At 41.3% G+C, this 18,668-nt stretch overlaps 1 protein-coding gene across 5 annotated transcripts in view; it reads left to right on the top strand.

The window, feature by feature from the left end:
- The window catches only part of LOC122815796 (protein NLRC3-like), a 590,699-nt gene that overhangs the window by 536,174 nt on the left and 35,857 nt on the right, over window positions 1-18,668 (top strand). For all 5 annotated transcript variants that reach the window (XM_044088586.1, XM_044088585.1, XM_044088587.1 and 2 more), the window contains one exon: window positions 15,828-15,995. In XM_044088586.1, the coding sequence (XP_043944521.1) occupies window positions 15,828-15,995 (168 nt within the window). The remainder of the gene's footprint in view (window positions 1-15,827; window positions 15,996-18,668) is intronic.

The following is an 18,668-nucleotide window of genomic DNA, read 5'->3' as shown; positions in this document are numbered from 1 at the left end:
GGAATTTCTAGAGATGTAACAGGGTACTGCAGGACTTGTGAGCAGTGTCAGAAGGTAGGCAAGGCAGGAGACAAGGTGAGAGCTCCTTTGATGCCTTTGCCTGTGATCCAGTAGCCATTTCAGAGGGTAGCTATGGATATTGTGGGGCCTCGAGTACTCCAAGTTCCACAGGGAAAAAGTATATCATAGTAGTAGTGGATTATGCTACACAATACCCTAAGGCAGTGGCTTTGTCCTCCATTGAGGCAGAAATGGTGGCAAATGCTTTGTTAGAGATTTTAAGCAGGGTAGGTTTCCCAAAAGAAATATTGACTGACAGAGGTGTCAATTCCATGTCAGACCTGCTGGCTTGTCTGTGGAAGTACTGTGGGGTAAAGCACATGATGATCACCCCCTACCATCCCTAGACTAATGGTCTTGTTGAGAGGTTAAACTATACAATCAAGTCCATGCTACAGGCATTTGCAGACCAGTTTAATAAGGACTTGGACAAATATCTGCCCCATCTGTTTGCGTACAGAGAGGTTCCACAGGAATCCACAGGTTTTTCACCCTTTGAGTTGTTGTATGGGCATAGGGTGAGGGGACCTCTAGATTTAATCCGAGATGAGTGGGAAGGTGAGTGTGAACCTCACAAGGAGTCTGTTGTGGCATATGTCCTAAACCTTAGGACAAGGCTCAGGGAACTCATGGGTTTGGCCCAGGAGAACCTGGCAGAAGCCCAACAACAGAAAAAGGTGTGGTATGACAGGAACTAGAGAGTATGCTGTGGGGCAGCAGATAATGGTTCTCATTCCTGTCAGACACAACAAGCTGCAAGCAGCTTGGGAGGGACCCTACAAGGTGGTAAGAAAGGTAAGTGATGTTAACTACATAGTGGAACTGCTAGGCAGGAGGCAGGGGGCCAAATTTTACCATGTCAACATGATGAAACCATACCATGATAGGGAGGCCCTTGTGCTGAGCATTTTCAGTGGATTGCAGGAAGAGTCTGAGGGAGATCTGTTGACTGATCTCCTCAGTGAGACTCGGACTGACACCTCAGTGGAAGGGGTAGCAATGGCCCATCAGCTATCTCCTACCCTGGTTCGAGAAATCCGAGCAGTGTTACAGGAGTTTGGGGACATGTTCCCTGGGAAACCAGGGTGCACCCACCTGGTGCAGCACCAGGTGGATACAGGACTGCAAAGGCTTATTAGGCAGGCCCCTTATAGGTTGCCTGAGAGAGTCAAACAGACTCTGAGGGTTGAGATGCAGGAGATGTTGGAACTAGGAGTAATTCAAGAGTCCAACAGTCTCTGGGCCTCTACAGTGGTGCTGGTGCCAAAGGAAGATGGCAGCACTAGGTTCTGTGTGGACTACAGGAAATTAAATAATCACACAGAGGCAGATGCTTACCCCATGTCTAGGACAGATGAGGCCCTAGAGTAGCTGGGTGGGGCAAAGTATCTTACAACTATTGATCTTAGCAAAGGGTTACTGGCAGGTGCCCTTGACTCCCAGTGCTAGAGAGGTTAGCCTTTGTGACTCCTTTTGGTTTGTATGAGTTCACAAAGATACTCTTTGGGATGAAAAATGCCCCAGCGACTTTCCTGAGGCTGGTAGATCATATCCTAGCAGGAGCAGGAGGGTTTTCCCTTGCTTACCTAGATGATATTGCCATCTACAGCCATTCCTGGCAAAAGCACCTTCAACATGTTAGGGAGGTGCTGGGCAGATTACAGAGGGCAGGGTTGACCATTAAGCTGAGCAAATATCAGGTGGGTATGGCATAGGTCTCCTACCTGGGACATAGAGTGGGGAGTGGTAAGATCAGGCCAGAACCTGCCAAAGTAGAAGCCATTCAGGCATGGCCTGTACCTGTTACCAAAAAGCAGGTGAAGGCATTCTTAGGTACAGCAGGGTACTACAGAAAGTTTGTCCCCAGTTATAGTACCATAGCTGCTCCCCTTACAGACCTGGCAAGGAAGAACAGGCCAGATAAGGTAATGTGGACCACAGAATGTGAGCAGGCATTCCAGAAGCTTAAAGAAGCTTTGGGAGGACCCCCTGTGTTAGCCAGTCCAAATTACAGGGGGGGGGGGCTGTACTTAGCCAGATTTCTTCAAAGGGAGAGGAGCACCCAGTGGTCTATCTCAGTTGTAGGCTCCAACTCAGGGAGGAATGCTATGCAGCTGTAGAAAAGGAATGTCTAGCCATAGTGTGGACACTGCAGTAACTTCAGCCTTATCTGTATAGAAGAAAATTCACTGTAGTGTCAGATCACAATCCCCTAGCATGGTTAAACAAAGCCAGCCAGCAAAATGTCAAGTTGCTAAGATGGAGCCTTGGGTTGCAAGCATATGATATATCAGTGCAGCACCGCAGTGGGATTAGCAATGCCAAAGCAGATGGGATCTCATGGGAATGGGGTAAGGTATACTCAGATAGACCTAACCCTCTCAAGCAACGTTTCTCAAGGGTCACTTGAAACACTTGCTTGAGTTCTCCAGGGGGGAAATGTGTGAAGATAGGTAAAGGCTGCCATCCTAGCCAGATAGAATTTTGTAGATAATTCTGTCATTTGTAAATATTAATGTAAGCCACAGGCTTGTTTTCTTAAATGTAAAAAAGACTGCATTGGATATTGAACTGCAAAAATGTAACAACAGTGCACTCTGCTGTAAGACAGCTAAGTCAGGCATTTTATGGCTGTCTTTGATGTCAAAATTCAAAGCCAATATGTCTGGATGAAGGAATTCTGCCTGTTGTTTTGAGGCCAGAGTTAATGTCTAGAATTTGCATGTATAATTTGTTTTATTGCTTTGGTTCCTGACCAGCTGCAAGATCAAAGGGGCTATTAACCTCTGAGAGTTTGTTAGCCTGGGAACCAGAAAGAAATGATGTAATCTGAAATGAATCAGTGGTACTGTGTTATCAATTTAAGGACAGAAAGAATGAGAGCATTAGAGCATTTTTCTTGAGAAGATCCAACATCACCAGGTCTGCTTATGTCTAGATGTAAGTAAAATTTTAGAACTGTGTTTTCTATTAGATATAGCTAGGAAATAGGAAGACTAGACTTGCTTGTTTTTCTATGATGTCAGAACATTTCTACGGTATCATTTTAATTATTTCTCTGTGTTCTCTAAACTCTTGACTAGCACTGTGTAGTAAGAAGTATTGTCTTGTATTTTTATTATTTATTAAATATTTTTAAACATTTCAACTATGGTTGTTTTGTGTATAGATAATTTAAGCTCTAAGTATACATTGCATGTATATAGTGATACTGTACCAAGTCACTCCAAATAAGTCTTGATTGTTTGGTTGCACTTGCCAGTTGGATAATAATATTTCACAGTAATAATTGGACACCCATTCATAAGGGCTTTTGAGTAGTTGATAAATATTAGCTGGGTGGTGGCAGTGATTTCTACCATATAGTCTGGGTAAAAGAGGCACAGCTGGAGAACCTATGCCAGCCTTCCCCAGGAGTCTCTGTGTGGTTGTATAAACTCTTATCTCAAAGTGTGTGTGTGTGTGTGTGTGTGTATGTGTGTGTGTGTGTGTGTGTGTGTGTGTGTGTGTGTGTGTGTGTGTGTCAGCTACATGGACAAGAACACGAAGCACTGGTTGTACAGAGAGGGTGTTGGAGGTTTTAACTTGCCCACTAGGCTGAGATCTGGACCCTATAGCTGTGCTAGTTGGGAGTCTTACTGGGCACCTGGAGAGAAAGGGAGAAGCCAGCCACAGACTGACTGTGATCTCTGTGAGCTCTTAAGGGAAATTGTACTTTACTGTGTGTGTGTATTTATTATCCTTTCCCTATATGGACACCCCTAACTGGTGTTAGTGGTGAGGATTGAGGCTCCTTGATTGCTGGACCAGTGCACAGGCATCACAAGCACATTTGTGTCCTAACAATTCTAAGTGGACTATTTCTGTTAGTTATCATTTTTCTTAAGATTTGCAGTTTACTTCTTCTAAATGGGAATTTGTCTATATCATGAATAATTGCTAGAAATATTTTAATGTGTATATATTTTTAAGGAGGAACAATTCTTTAAGAAAGAGGTTATATTTGCCTTTTTCTGTACCTGTATTCATACCTGATTTTCTAGTAATTTCCATTTTAGATATTTCCATGTTAAAGTATTTTTTGTTAATTCATTATGAGTAAATATTAAGTTGGTGTGCAAAGCGATACAATGCTAGGCTTGGAAAATGTATCCCACCTATGGTGTTAACTTCTGTATAGTACGCTAGGATTGAGACTAACTTTTTAAGGATATCACCAAAAATTTAATATTTTTCTGGTAGAGTTCAAAACTTGTATCCAATGGTAGTGCAGATTGAGAAGAAATTTGTTATAATAGTTTTGTCAAAAGTGTTTTCTTTTTTATGAAGAGTCTGTGATCTTGTGTAAAACCTTTCTCAGTCTACTCTTCTATCTGTTCCAATTGAATCATTAAAAACATTAGAATATTTTTGGGAAGTGATATTTTCACATATACTTCAAATTCCAAGTAGTTAATGGTTTCTAAAGACCATTTGATATTAAACTTTAAGGTCCATTCTTGTCTGAGGTCACATTTTATAAGTAATGTCATATAGAAGTCACACATGCACACAGTATTATGCAGTCATCCAACCGCAAGTGGCATAGATAAACAAGCTAAAAATCACATATTGTTATGCCATGTACAACAACATGTGGAATAAACACCTGTGGTAATATGTATATAGCTGACTATAAGTATGATTGAGCAAAGAACAGTCCTGTGAACAGCAGTACAGCACATGAACATGGATTCAATGAATGTTCACAGTCCCATGGTACAATGGAGTTTCTGTATTGATTGCAATATGTGCAGTGACATGGACATAAATCAGTGTATATGTACAGTAGGTGCCAAAATATGAGCATCCAATTAAATAAGCAATGCATGTGAAAATGTAACATTGGTCAGACAAGGCGTACTTAAATGTTGCTATATAAATCAGCAATACCACAGTGTATATATCAATGGTACAGTGGCAGTCTATGCATTCTGTAAAGTAGGTCTGCCATATATAGCAGACACAGTTATATCATACAACATGGCACCATCATTGCCAGTACATACCACACACAAAGCCAGTATGCTAGTGTGACAGCACGAGAAGTGTCATACAAATCACAGGGACAAGGACATGTCCTGTTGTTAAACAGACTTGACATGGCAAACCACAAATCATACCGATCTCACTATGTTATTTGAAAAGTATGGACAAAATGTTGTTTGCAAGTTGCTGTCAATCCCAAACATGTATATAGTGGAACTCTTGCATCAATAGCAGCATGTTAACTGCAAAATGCATAACTGTGACATGCAGGGCTAGAGCACATTGGCCATAGCAACAATATGCTGCACTGCTTGAATAGAAGTACACACACACACACACACACACACACACACACACACACACACACACACACACACACACACACACACACAAATGTAATGAGTACCACACCTGCCCACATGGAGCACCACACTTACCCACATGGAGTAAGTGCAGAAACCCATGGACATTATCATCATGATGGCTGCATGTATAATGTGGTAATGTGTGTCATACACCAGGTGCAACATAATGTAAAATGTCACACATCTGCAGTGTATGATTGGTCATGTATCACATAAGCATGGCAGCAATATGTTATGCATACATAAGTGTGCCTATACAGTCCAATTGTTCATATGGCAGACACCATATGTGATGTAGGTCATGAATCCAAATCATAACAATGAAAACCATGTGTCTGTCATGACTATTTCTCTGAAAGAGTCCCTTGTAGCCTGTGCCATATCCTGGAAGAAATTCCCCATCAAGTCTCTCATCTGTGTCCAAAAAGACATCAGTCATCACCTCTCAGATCTGGTCCTGAAAATCCTATGCTGGTGGTGGTGGGCAGCATCTCCTGTGAGGTGCAGCAGGGATTACAGCATGTGCAAGTCCAGGTCCTTCCTTGTCATCATCCTCATCTTCATCATGATCATCATTGTCATTTAAGGACTTGGGCAGTGGTCTGGCATATGCTTGTTTCTGATGTCTGATGGGTGAGCATCCATGGCTCCCATGCTCTGTCAAAGTGAATCATATGACAAGAAAGAATGTACATAATATGCATACTTGCAACTATATGAGAACGTAACATACCCACTGTGACACAATGGACAGGCAGGAAACATTCAGTATGACAAATTAGAATTAGGTATGTCCATAGTCAATTCTACCACCATATGCAATGAAGCTCATGAATCCAAATCATAGCAATGAAACATATGTCTATCAGGCCACACATTCCTGTGCAAATGTGGCTGTCATGAAACACAAACTGATGTGCACATAAAAAATGTAATAGACATAAACTACTACGCCTTCAACATGATCTCTGCATATGAGAAAAAATGTATATCAACATAAATTACAAGTGTCATTAAAAAACCTCATTTTCAGATGATATGGCCTAAAAGCATTATTTATAAGAAGCATAATAAAAATGTGTGTGGCTAGTAGGTGGATATTCATGCTCAAAACACATTCCCTATGTCCTATTATCTATAGTTATGGATGATTTCAATAGAGGCCCATGTCAGAACCACTATATACATCACAGAATGTTAGCAGATCATTCCAGGCCATAGTATAGTATGCATAACACAGATTATCTGCAGAAATCCAGCCACTACCTGAACAATTGTTTATTAGCCATCATTATGCATGACAAATGCACACAACCGACAAACACAGATATCATGACATATGAAGACAAGCATGCTATGACACTGTGGCATGCAACACTGTTAGACCACTGTGAAACTAACAGCATAACACAGCTACTGTGACCTATAGTGATTAATATTTAAGATGTGCCTGACTACACTGGTAAACACACTGTCTGAAAGAATGTCACTATTTCTATTCTTCCTGTCTTATGTGTGTGCCTTGCACATTTACGTCAGTGTGTAAATATATGAATCATATGCAACAATAACCCAGGTTTCTGTGCAAGTAATGAGTCATGTGAACATCCACCAATTAGCATATTTTTATAATGAAGCTATAGTGAGATGACAATTCAGTGAGAGATATAAAAAGCTATACGCAAATGAGATGAACAATGCAACATGGTCATTGGTGGACACAACATCAAATCTTGGAATGCAACACAACACCCTAGAAATAATTGACAATCACAAGCACTGTGAGAGCATGTAAAATATAAAACCATAGGTTAGGTCTTAGAAACATTCCTGTCTGTCTACTAATGTTTCAATGCCTTACATATATATTTTAGTAATCACTATGTTACTGCAAAAAGCAAACAGTGTAATACATATATAAAAGAACATGAATGTTGTGTGCACAACTATCCCTAAACACAGGATTTAAGTGTGTTGCAACCAAAGCATGAACAGTCTTGCTGGCAGAAGCACTATCCATGTTGAATTGAAGTGCATGCCATAGTCTGCCAACAACAATAAAAAAGTTGAGATAGCACACACCCATTCATGTGTATGCTAAGTTATTATTCCTCATGTATATCATGTATATTGCATGTGTAACATAATTGTCAGCTCCCAGTTATATAGATGTCCAGTATGTGATATAACCATGTTTACCTGACCTGTGTCATCTATCTCTTCTTTTAGCACATCCACTGTCTTCATCCTCCATTAGCCTGTCCACTGATCCTGATGTGGGATCTGATGTATTTCAATATATCCCTGGCACAAAGGACACAGATTTGGTAATACAATTCTGCCCAGATGGTGACAGTCATATGGATGAGGCTGTAGGCTCAGATGTGGGTAAAACATGTCCAGCCATTTTGACAATGTGGAGACATCAGATGGTGGGCAGGTTGAGGCCTGTGGACCACATTCCCATGCTGAATCTGCTGGTGATGTTCACTTCCCCACAACAAAGCAAGACTTTCCAGTGCAGTAGACATAGGTGTATTGCTGGTGTGCATGGGCACGTGTCAGAAGGTGTCGCCCTACTCCAACAGGCAAATGAATGTTCCCAGTAATGTCAGGGATCTGATATTCATACACTTGCCTGTGCTACAGATCATGCTGCACACCAGCTGTGTGTGCTGCATGAAGGACAAGAGCTCAAACACTGTGAGATCATGGCATCTTGGCTGCACAGAATGAAAGCATGTTATCTGTGGCATGGTCTCTTGAATCCCTAGCTATGGCAGTGCTATACCAGTGCCATAGTACAGGCAGAGTTCTGCATGCCCTGACTGTGCTTAGAAGAGTGCCACATGGGAGAGGCAGGCCTCCTATCAGTAGACCAACCCTTCTCAGTCGGGCATCAATGTCTATGTTGTAACATGCAAGCACATTTTCTTCTGGCCAGTCTGATGTGGGCCCAGCAGTCAGGACCAGAAAGTCAACTCGCACACAAGCTCCTTCCCACAGCATGGCTCCACAGCTGGTGTCACCCCATCAGTCTCCTCTGTGGAGCAATCTGGGCCAAGTGTTCCTATACCAGGACCATAGTATGAGTCATCAGTGTAGACAGCCTAGACTGCATTAGAGTAACACTGACAGCTGATCCACTATGTCCTGTAGTGTCAGTCTCACCCTGTGGTGATGATGATTGCTGTGCAGACCACTGACAAAGTCATCTGTCTGTAGTTGTTGTGAAGACTGATGCCATGAGAGTCTGCCATTTTTATTAACCATACGTGACTCTGTTTAGTACATGATACTTTATTCATACTTTGTTGAAATATGTTACTCGTGATATTGACAGCAGTTCTGCAGTATGTCCGGTCTTGGTTTCCTGTTTGCATCATTTGATAGTAGAGAGATAGGAATGGGGGTTCACAGAGGTATGTCCATTGCTGTCTGCCATTAATACATATACCAGTATGAGTCTGTATGCATACATTTGTCACTTGTGGCCTCAGCTGACATTCTCTGTTGTGATAGATTTGTATACGTTCATACTGTTATATGTTAGAATTATATTGTTATGTCCGATGCTCAGTATGTAAATATACTAATTTCTATTAGATGCAATATATGCTGCTGTGATAGAGCAATACCTGAACATCAATGTTTAATCTGTGTAGTTCTTGTCATGATTAAAAGGTGCTTGTCAGATGCTGCACTGTCACTTGGGCCTGGATTTGTGGACACATCCTCCATCGTCCATGCCTGTTTCTTCTGTCCGCTGTGTTCTCTTACTCCTCCTCTGATAGCGGTGGAGTGTCATATTCAGATGTCTAGTGTTCTTGGGGTAGTTCAGCCATGCCTGCAGCTGGAAGACTGTCATGTGTTGTTAGCATATTGTGCAGCATGACATACACAGTAATCATATGCACTACCTTTTGATGTGTGTATTGTAGGCCACCCCCAGATGTGTCCAGATATCTGAGCCTGACTTTCAATAAGCCATAGACATGTTCTGTGGTATTTCATATTATGGTGTGTTCTCTGTTGTAGGCCTCATATGCAGGATTAGAAGATTCTCTGTATGAAGTCATTAGCCATGGCTCGAGTGAATAACCACAGTCACCTGTTGTGGGCAGGGGAAACACATATGTTGTCATCATGAGTAATGTTGACAAGGATGTATTTAGCTTATATCATAGCTGTGCATCTGTAGTTACGCAGTAGTAGTTCCTCAGATATTTCACCTTGCTGGAATGCAGCCCTCAGACCACTTTCCCTCCATATGGCAGCATCATGGACACTCCCGGGGTGTGTTACCACAATGTTTCCTATGCTGCCATCTGCTGCGCATGTGACCTGCCAATTCAGGGATGACCACCCCTTTGTATTGATGCATCTTTCTGCTTCTGGGTGCACGGGGGGTCTTAATAGGGAAGTGGATGCAGTCTATTGTACCAAGAATATGGGGGAAGTTTGCTGTGTAATAGAAATGGTATGTGACAGTTTGCTACAAAGTGGGTGTAGATGGAAAGTGTATGTGTTCATCTACTTTGGTGCACATTGCTGCCAGGAACTGTGCAAGGATATGACTAGCAGCTGTCTGTCACACTCCTACAGGATCTTCCATATGTCATTGGAATGTACCAGATGCCAGTACACGTAGGCTCAGACTTCACCAGCTGTCTGTCCAAGAAGTACCTATGAATGATTTCTTGATCTGAGAGCTGGCTTAGTTGTAGCCTGTCTCTCTCTCTCTCTCTCTCTCTCTAGCTGCTCTCTAGTTCACATAGGCAGATCCTCCCCCATAGCTTGCAATACCACAGCCTGTTGCAGTTCATTCACTGCAGGTAGCACTTTTTTGTCAGTATTGTTACAGATTCCATAGGATATCATGGGAATAGAGTCCTTTCCTTGTATTGCAATCCAGTATTCTCCAGGGATTTCGGAAACAGAGTCTGTGTTGCATTGGAGAAGCATGATGTGTTTTGCAATCTGACGGGTGTGCGTGGAATCCATAATTATCCTACAGTGAATAAATAAGCACTCTGACTGCTTGCAGCATACTTTCTGAAATCACATCCACAACTGGTGTGCTGAAGTCTTCCTTCAGCGTACTGAACTGTCCGTAACTAGCTTTTTGGAATCCGGCCCATTTTTTCAAACAATTTTTATGTTTATTTTGTCAAGAAATGTATGTATCTCATGCTCTTGCAGTTTTATATCCATGTTTCTGTGTACCATTTCATTTCACTGATTATTTTGCCAGGTGTCTGACTCACCAGGTTTTGAAGTAAAAGAAGATCATTTTCTGAAGCTGAGGTGGTATGTAGTGCACCTGCCTTAATAGTCAGGTTTTTAAGTCCTGTCTTTCCCCACTGAAAATATTTCTTAAAGTTTGATTCTGTTCATGTAGTTTTACATGAGAGGAACCTCTCTATACAGATTGGCAAACTTTTTTTATTTGGCAAAACCAGCAATTTTGTTTTCACATAAAAGATGTCTGGACTGAGGTAAAATTTTATACTGTTCAGTTATAGTCCATAATCATCCTCCGTTTAGTAGCCTGGGTAAATTCAAATTCTTGAATTCCTGTCCTAAAATTTGTTTCTGTAGGAGAAGCTCCTTCTCTACTGTTCATTCACTCACTTTGGATAGAATCTGTGTATCTCCACTTGTTGCATGCAAGCAGCATCATGTATTGCACACTTCAAGGGTTTAAAGGTCATATAATTTCCACCTCCTTTATCACATGGTGTCCAACACAAAAAGGCTCTCTTTTACTTGTTTAATACACTGTCATTTTGTTATACATAGCCTAGTATTTGTCTATAAACCTATCAGTCTGCTAGCCAAAAGCAAGTTGTGAGGGTCAGTTTTTTTTCCGTTAGATCTGCTAGTTCTCTGTTCTCCTGCAATTTTATTAACTTATTAGTCTAGCACTTTACCAGGCTTCTTGTAGCAATTATTGTAGCACACAACAGTGCTACCAGCATTAAACGTTTTACAAGGAAACAGCTCCAGTACTTATTATTAATGTCCACCCCTCCAGGCATGTCTAAAGGTCAGTTCCCTGTGCTTTCTCCTATTAGCCTGGTGAGCCTGGGCATCCGGAGTCAATGTAGCAACTGCCTCATGTACACTGACAACCCACTCCTCTTACCTCCCAACACTCAGACTTGCGAGAGATGCACTTATATATCCAAACTGGAAGCCATGCACTCTTCAGCCAACACCGGAACAGCTAGTCAAGAGGAGAAGGTCAACACTTGCAACATAACACATGGAACACATAGCCCTCCAGAACACACACCAGCACTGCTTTCACATAAAAACACAAACCACACACCCACCTTTGCAGAGGCTCTCAATAAAAATCTACACAAACAGCAGAGACCTCCAAGGCAGAAACGTACTCGACCACCACAGCACAACACTAATCATGAGACACATAACTCTCCTAAACAGTGTGCCACTCAACCAAAGCCCCTAAGGCAAAACAGTATGCCCAACACACTAGTCATAGGTGACTCAATAGTGAGGTACACTGATGTCCCACTCACTAGGTTGAATAAGGAGAAAGTAACAGTCAGCTGCCTGTCAGGTGCCAGGATCTGCCACATAACACACGCACTCAGGTCCCTCAACAACAGGTACAAATATGACTCTGTCATTGTACATGTGGGTGTGAATGACCTGAGATGTACCTCCCTGGACTACATGAAAAGAGACATGGAGGAGCTCTCAGATGATGTAGCCCAGATGGGTATGACCCTAGCCCTGAGCAGCTTCCTACCATAGCCCAGAATGATACCACAGTACAAGCAGAAAATGATTTATTTCAGCAATTGGCTAAGTTTCTAGTGTCATTCTAAGGGGATCCAATATCTGTCTGTCTGGGATGACATGATTGACAGACCTAGATGCTTTGCCAGAGATGGCCTGCATCTGTCACCCCTGGGCTTCCGGATACTGGCCAAGGCTCTTACCACCTCTATTGTGCCTTTTTTAGGCAGTGTTCCAAGCACCAAATTACCACCGTAGAAGCTACAAACAAATGCAATCTGAGGGTCATGCTGAAAAATGCTAGAAGTCTAAATCTCAAAATGCACTCGCCCGAAGCACTCCTTAAAATGGAGAGCATCGACATTTGTGCTGTAACAAAGACCTGGTTCAAGGCAGCAGATAGCATCCCTGCACTACCAGGCTATAACTCATTCTATACCTTTTGGCCCCAGAACTTGGACCGAAGCTCCAAAAGTGGAGGTCTTTCCATATTTATAAAGGACACGCACACCTCTAGACTGGTAGCCCAACATGATGCATCAGAGATACTTCAGGTGCAACTAACACTTGGGTAAAACAGCAATTCAGGTCGTAGCCTGCTATAGGTCCCCAACCATGACCCAAGACTCACACTCCACATTCCTAAGCACCCTGGAGAATATTAGGGTCCAACCTAACACTGTCATACTGGGTGACTTCAAATACCCCTTCATTAACTGAGAAAACTACTCATATACCAGTATACTTGCCAAACATTTCCTGGAATTCATTAATTCCAATGCCCTGGACCAGCTCATTCTTACCCCCACTAGAGGTAGCAACATCCTTGACCTGGTCATTACTAACATGGGTGACTGTTGCTCTGTACCGATAGTCAACTCCTCCCTGGTAAGAACCGACCACAAACTAATCACCTTGGAAATCCATATCATTCCCACCCACCCTCCGCAAAGGTAATAACCACCATGAAAAACTTCTCCAAAGCTAACTTTAGGCTCCTAAAAAAAACAGAGGTGGCTAACTTCACAGCACCCATGCAATTGGAAAACAGCTGCATGACATCTGAATCATACACTAATGTCCTGTACGAACACGTATGCAAATGCATGGATCTTGCCATACCCAATAGAACCAAGACGCTGTCCTCCAAAAAAAGGAAGCCAATCTGGTGGTCCCCTGCCATAAACAAACTCTACAGCAGAAGGAGGAAATGGATGAGAAATATAAGGTGAAGTCCCAAGACTGGAAAAACTCCCTTATCAGCCTCAACAAAAAGTTGAGATTCCTCATCAAATCCTCTAAAGCTAGCTATGAAAACAGAATTGCAGCAGATAGTAAAGACAACCACAAGGTCTTCTATAGTTATGTAAAGAATCTCCACAGCAATACCCAGATTTGCTCAGAGCTGTTGCACAATGGCACCTCCTATACAGAGCCAACAGATATTTCCAATGTACTGGCCAACAGATTCAGTGCCAACTTTACTCCTCTCTCCCCCACCAAAGGACCAATCACAATATCAGTAGATTGCCAGGCACCCAGTAGTACTGCTGCACAGGTTAAAACAGCACTGTCCAAGGCCAAGAATACAACTTCTATGGGACCAGACAATATCCCTAGCTGTGTTCTACATGAACTGCAGAGTGAACTTGTACCTCACCTGTGTACCTTGTTCAATCACAGCCTCGCCTCAGGCTTTGTCCCTACTGAATGGCACACTGCTGCAGTCATCCCTCTTCACAAAGGAGGAGTGACTACAGACCCTGGGAACTATCGCCCCATTAGCCTGACAAGTCTGATATGCAAAGCTATGGAATGCATCATCATGGACCTAATAAACAAAGATATAGGGAACCTCCAAACTCTGGATCCCACACAGTTTGGTTTTGTGAAGGATAGATCATGCCTGCTCATTCTGGTCAACTTCTTTGTGTCAGTTACCAGAGCTGTGGATGAAGGCAAGGTGGTGCATTCAGTCAATCTTGATCTGGCCAAGGCCTTTGATACCATTCCCCACTCAGGAATCATATAAAAACTCACTAAGCTAGGCATCAACCCCTATATCACTAGGTGGCTTGCAAACTAGCTCACAGATAGAACCCACAGTGTGAAAGTAGCTGACTCCAAGTCAGACTGTTGAGCAGTCACGAGTGGAGTCCCACAGGGTTCGTCCTGGGTCCTCTCCTGTTTGGTATCTACTTCTCTGAAGTCCAGGCCAACACAAAGGGACTCTGGCTGACAAAGTTCTCAGACGATTGCAAGTTGGGAGCCATAATTAACTGAAAGTGATGCTGACATCCTACAGAAAGGCTTTACTGAGACCAATGACTGGTGTCAGAACCATGGCCTTAAGCTCAATGTAAAAAAATGTGTCATCATCCCCGTTGGGAAAAAAGCAGGTTCCCATGAATTACCACATCGATGGTAGTCACCTGAACACAGAAGGCATCATAAGAGATCTGGGAACACAGGTTTACAGCAACCTCTCTTTTGACCACAACATTGCCACTGTGGTCAGAAAGTCCTTCTATGTGGCACATCTCATCACTAAGGGTTTTGCATCCAAGAAGAAAGACGTCATTGTCTCCCTCTACTCCTCACTAGACACCTACAACAACTGGAGAGGCTGCAAAAATACCTCACAAAGAGGATCTTAGGCCTTAAATACTTGTCCTATATGGACAGACTCAAAAAACTCCAAGTATTCTCTGTCTCATATCGTCTACTTAGAGGTGATCTCTGCTTGACTTACAAAGCCATGTCTGACCCAGCTCTGTTAGAAATGCTACATCAAAAGAAATCCCAATCCCTCAACACAACATGCTCCAGAGATATCAACCTCATTACCACAATCAACAGAACAAGCTGGAGGGACAGGTTCGTAACCCAGAGACTACCCATGCTATGGAATTGACTTCCTATACATGTCAAGAGGAACGCCTCACTGGCCATCTTCAAGAGAAATCTTGATGAGTGGATGGGAAATAGAAAATTCACCCTGGGGATCACTACAGTGGCTCTACTTGACAGAGGCACTGGAAATTAAGGTCGGGTGGCATGATGCCAGGGTAATCCTATGGGCTAGGCTTGTAAAGGCTCCAGGGCCATTAGCCTTGTACACACCTATGAACCTATGAACCTAAATCTTGTGCCTTTTGTCTCTGAGGTAAGAACCTTAACCATTATGCCAACCCCCTGATCCCCCACCCCTCCATGTTTACTAGCATTGTGTATAGAAAACTAAGTTTCTGACTTCATCAGAACTGTTCACTAAGTTGTAACATGACAAGGAAAATATCACAGAATTTTATTGCCCATGGATGGATATTTTTTTACATGAATCAATGCTCATTATGTTATCAAAACAGCAGTTGTTCTGTTTTCTTCAACATACAAATGTCTTGGAATTGAGGGAGCAACATGGAGCTTCTGCTGTAAAGGACAGTTATCCTCATGATTTGTGAAATTAATATACTATTGGAGTATTGATTTTGTAGAACTGAATGTGACAAAACTGCATGTGGTGAGTCAGACTTCAAGCTGTTACACTGTAGCCATTTCTTACATGTTTAGTTTCAACAATGTATTTTTCTTACTACTTAGAGCATCAACAAATACTCTGGAATGCAGCGGTGCTCAACAACTGTGGAAAGCCCTTCAGACTAATACCACACTGAGGTTTCTCTACGTTGATGATAACAACATCACTGGAGATGCAATTGCTGACTTGGATGAAAGTTTGAAGAAAAACTCCACGATAAAGACAATACAGTAAGAAATGTTTCTTTAGCATAACATTGTTGATGCATTAAGATGTATAGCTACTAATTAGTTTGCCTTTACCTTTTTAAAACATTGCCATGTGTACCAGGCTGATAGTCAAAACATAAAAAATGACTAAATGTTATACACTTGATACTGACCAGCTAAATGATACAGCAATTCAAGAATGTTAAATCCTTCACAGTCTGGCCAGTTTAACATATTTTCTGTGTTATTATAAAATCACGATGTTCATTCATTCTACACTTGAGAGGTATGATGACTGCTGCAGTATTCTTACTTTTATGAGTTATATCCTACTAAGAATATAACAGCTTACAGCTTTCAAAGCTTTAGGGCACCTCCCACATGCTCAAACTGTGCACTTTTTCACTTCCTTTTCTAAAGAAATGGGTTGTTGACTGCATCTGGTTTAGCCTGTGTTTCTACTTAACTGTTAGGAAAGACGTAATAAAAAGTCCAGAAAAGTTAAAGAAAGAACTGACAGGGAGCCATGTACCTGTAAAGAATGAGGTTAGGTATAAGAAAAAAGGACAAAGAAAACACAGAACAATTAAAAATGAGAAAAAGGGAGAAGATGTGCATCTTGAAGGGAATGGGGCATTTATTTAGAGAGACCCTAGTATGGAAAACAAAAAGCAGTAAGGTGAACAGCAGAGTCAGACTCCTGCGAGACAAGAAACATATACAGTCATGGTGGTACAAAAACACACACACACACACACACACACACACACACACACACACACACACACACACACACACACACACACACACACACACACACACACACACGTATTTTCACTTTTGCTTACATAATACTACACTAATCTTATTTATTCTCATTAAGATTGAACTCAGATATGTCAAGTTATACACAATGTTATTGTTGGGACTTTACCTTTACCCTTTCATAAACACCAATATATCTTTCTTCCTTTACACTACCCTCATTTGACATCATATTTTCTTTTATAACATCTTTCCTTTCAAACATGCTAACATCGTCACTGCTATATCAGTCTCCTGCACTGCTCCATTAGTATGCTAACTCCCTCTTCAGGACTTTTGTTTCCTGTTTATCTTATTATTACACTAAAATATGTCTCCATATCTCTGATTTCGCATAATTGTGTACACACGCCATGCTCTTCTTTGTGTTATTGTTCTTTGAAGTCATTCCAACTTTTCACAGTTAGAGCATACTGCTAAGTAAATCAGTCTTTTAGATAAGCATTTGTAATACAACCAAGACCTAATCACATCTGACACGTTGCATTATTAAAAAGGTCGTTCTTATAAACGTACACCATTTACACAGACCACATTTATACATTCCTTTTGATTTGTTAATGGAAACGGAACAGGAGATAGTGCTTTGTCTAATATATTCTTCAGATTAGCTACCTTTCTAAAAGTAAATAATGGCTCATTTTATATCACACCCACCATGTTTTGGATTATCTAGTATAATTTTCCAATTATATTAAATATAATCCTGATGGTAGAACTATTGAACGCTGTGTCTAAAGAAAACACACTTGTTTTTTTACTATGTGCTGCATTGTTTTTAACCAAAACATATTGTAAAACATGGGGTGACACTAGTGTACAATGTTTTCAAAATCTATTTTGAGTGCTTTCATCCCATAGAAGACAGGACTTTATCACAATAAAAAAAACTAAACCAAACAACCCTTCTTTAATACTAAAATCATATGACAAAAATCAATTAAAATAATAATTAATCAAACATCCAAAGATTTGATACTTAATAAACCAAACATAAAAGTAAAAAGAATCAAAGGAGTATACAGGGAATAACGAAATTATAGTAAGATGTAATAAAAAAACTCAATGAGCAGTAACAAACACAGTTTAGCTGCTTTTTTAACACATTCATAATGCTGATAGTTTTGTTTACCCTGGGAGAAACCGGTGCATCCAGCTTCAGCTGTCAGACCATCAACCAGTACTGAAAATTTTAGCAAGTATCTAGTTTTGGCATGGAGGACTAATGTCCTCTGTAGACAGTGAGAGGGTAGAAGTTTGGGATCCCTTTTAGTGCCTGTAAGGCATGCTACTTAATAAATCCTTGGTGTCTAGTGGATTCCCACACCCTATTTCACTTTTATTTTATGTAAGTGTCTTTAAGGCACAATATATAGAGTATTCCTGGTGTCTAGTGTTCCCCCGACCCATGTAGTTTTGTAAATCCTTGGTGGATAGTGCCCCCCAACCCGCATAGGTAAGTGGCTGGTGTCTCCCCCAACCCAATATTGCATGCTTTGGTCATTAGTCTAATGGTATGGGGAGTATAACACTGAAACCTGAGTAAAACAGTAAACAGTAAAAGTAAAAAAAATACAGCAGCATAGAATAATAATAATTTTCTGCAAATTTACTTGCATGAGGCGTGTAACTGAAAATCTAATTAACTGCAAAGCAAAAATTCTTCAGAAATGACCAATATTCTTTAAAAGTAATACAGATCATTTTATGGTTACTTATACCAGTTTTATCTTGTTGTTGTAATGCCCAGTTCTGACAAGTAAAAAAGATATTGTCGTTCAGCCAAAAAAAGTTGTCTTTGCATGCTGCACCAGTTAAAACTGGTTTCGACAGGCCCTCAACCAGTACAGCAGTAGGGATGTGAGATTT

This window comes from Protopterus annectens, chromosome 11.part0, assembly GCF_019279795.1.
Source record: "Protopterus annectens isolate FY-2018-M chromosome 11.part0, PAN1.0, whole genome shotgun sequence".
NCBI lineage: Eukaryota > Metazoa > Chordata > Ceratodontiformes > Protopteridae > Protopterus > Protopterus annectens.
The sequence above is the reverse complement of the archived record's forward strand: the minus strand, read 5'-3'. Positions and strand labels throughout refer to the sequence as shown.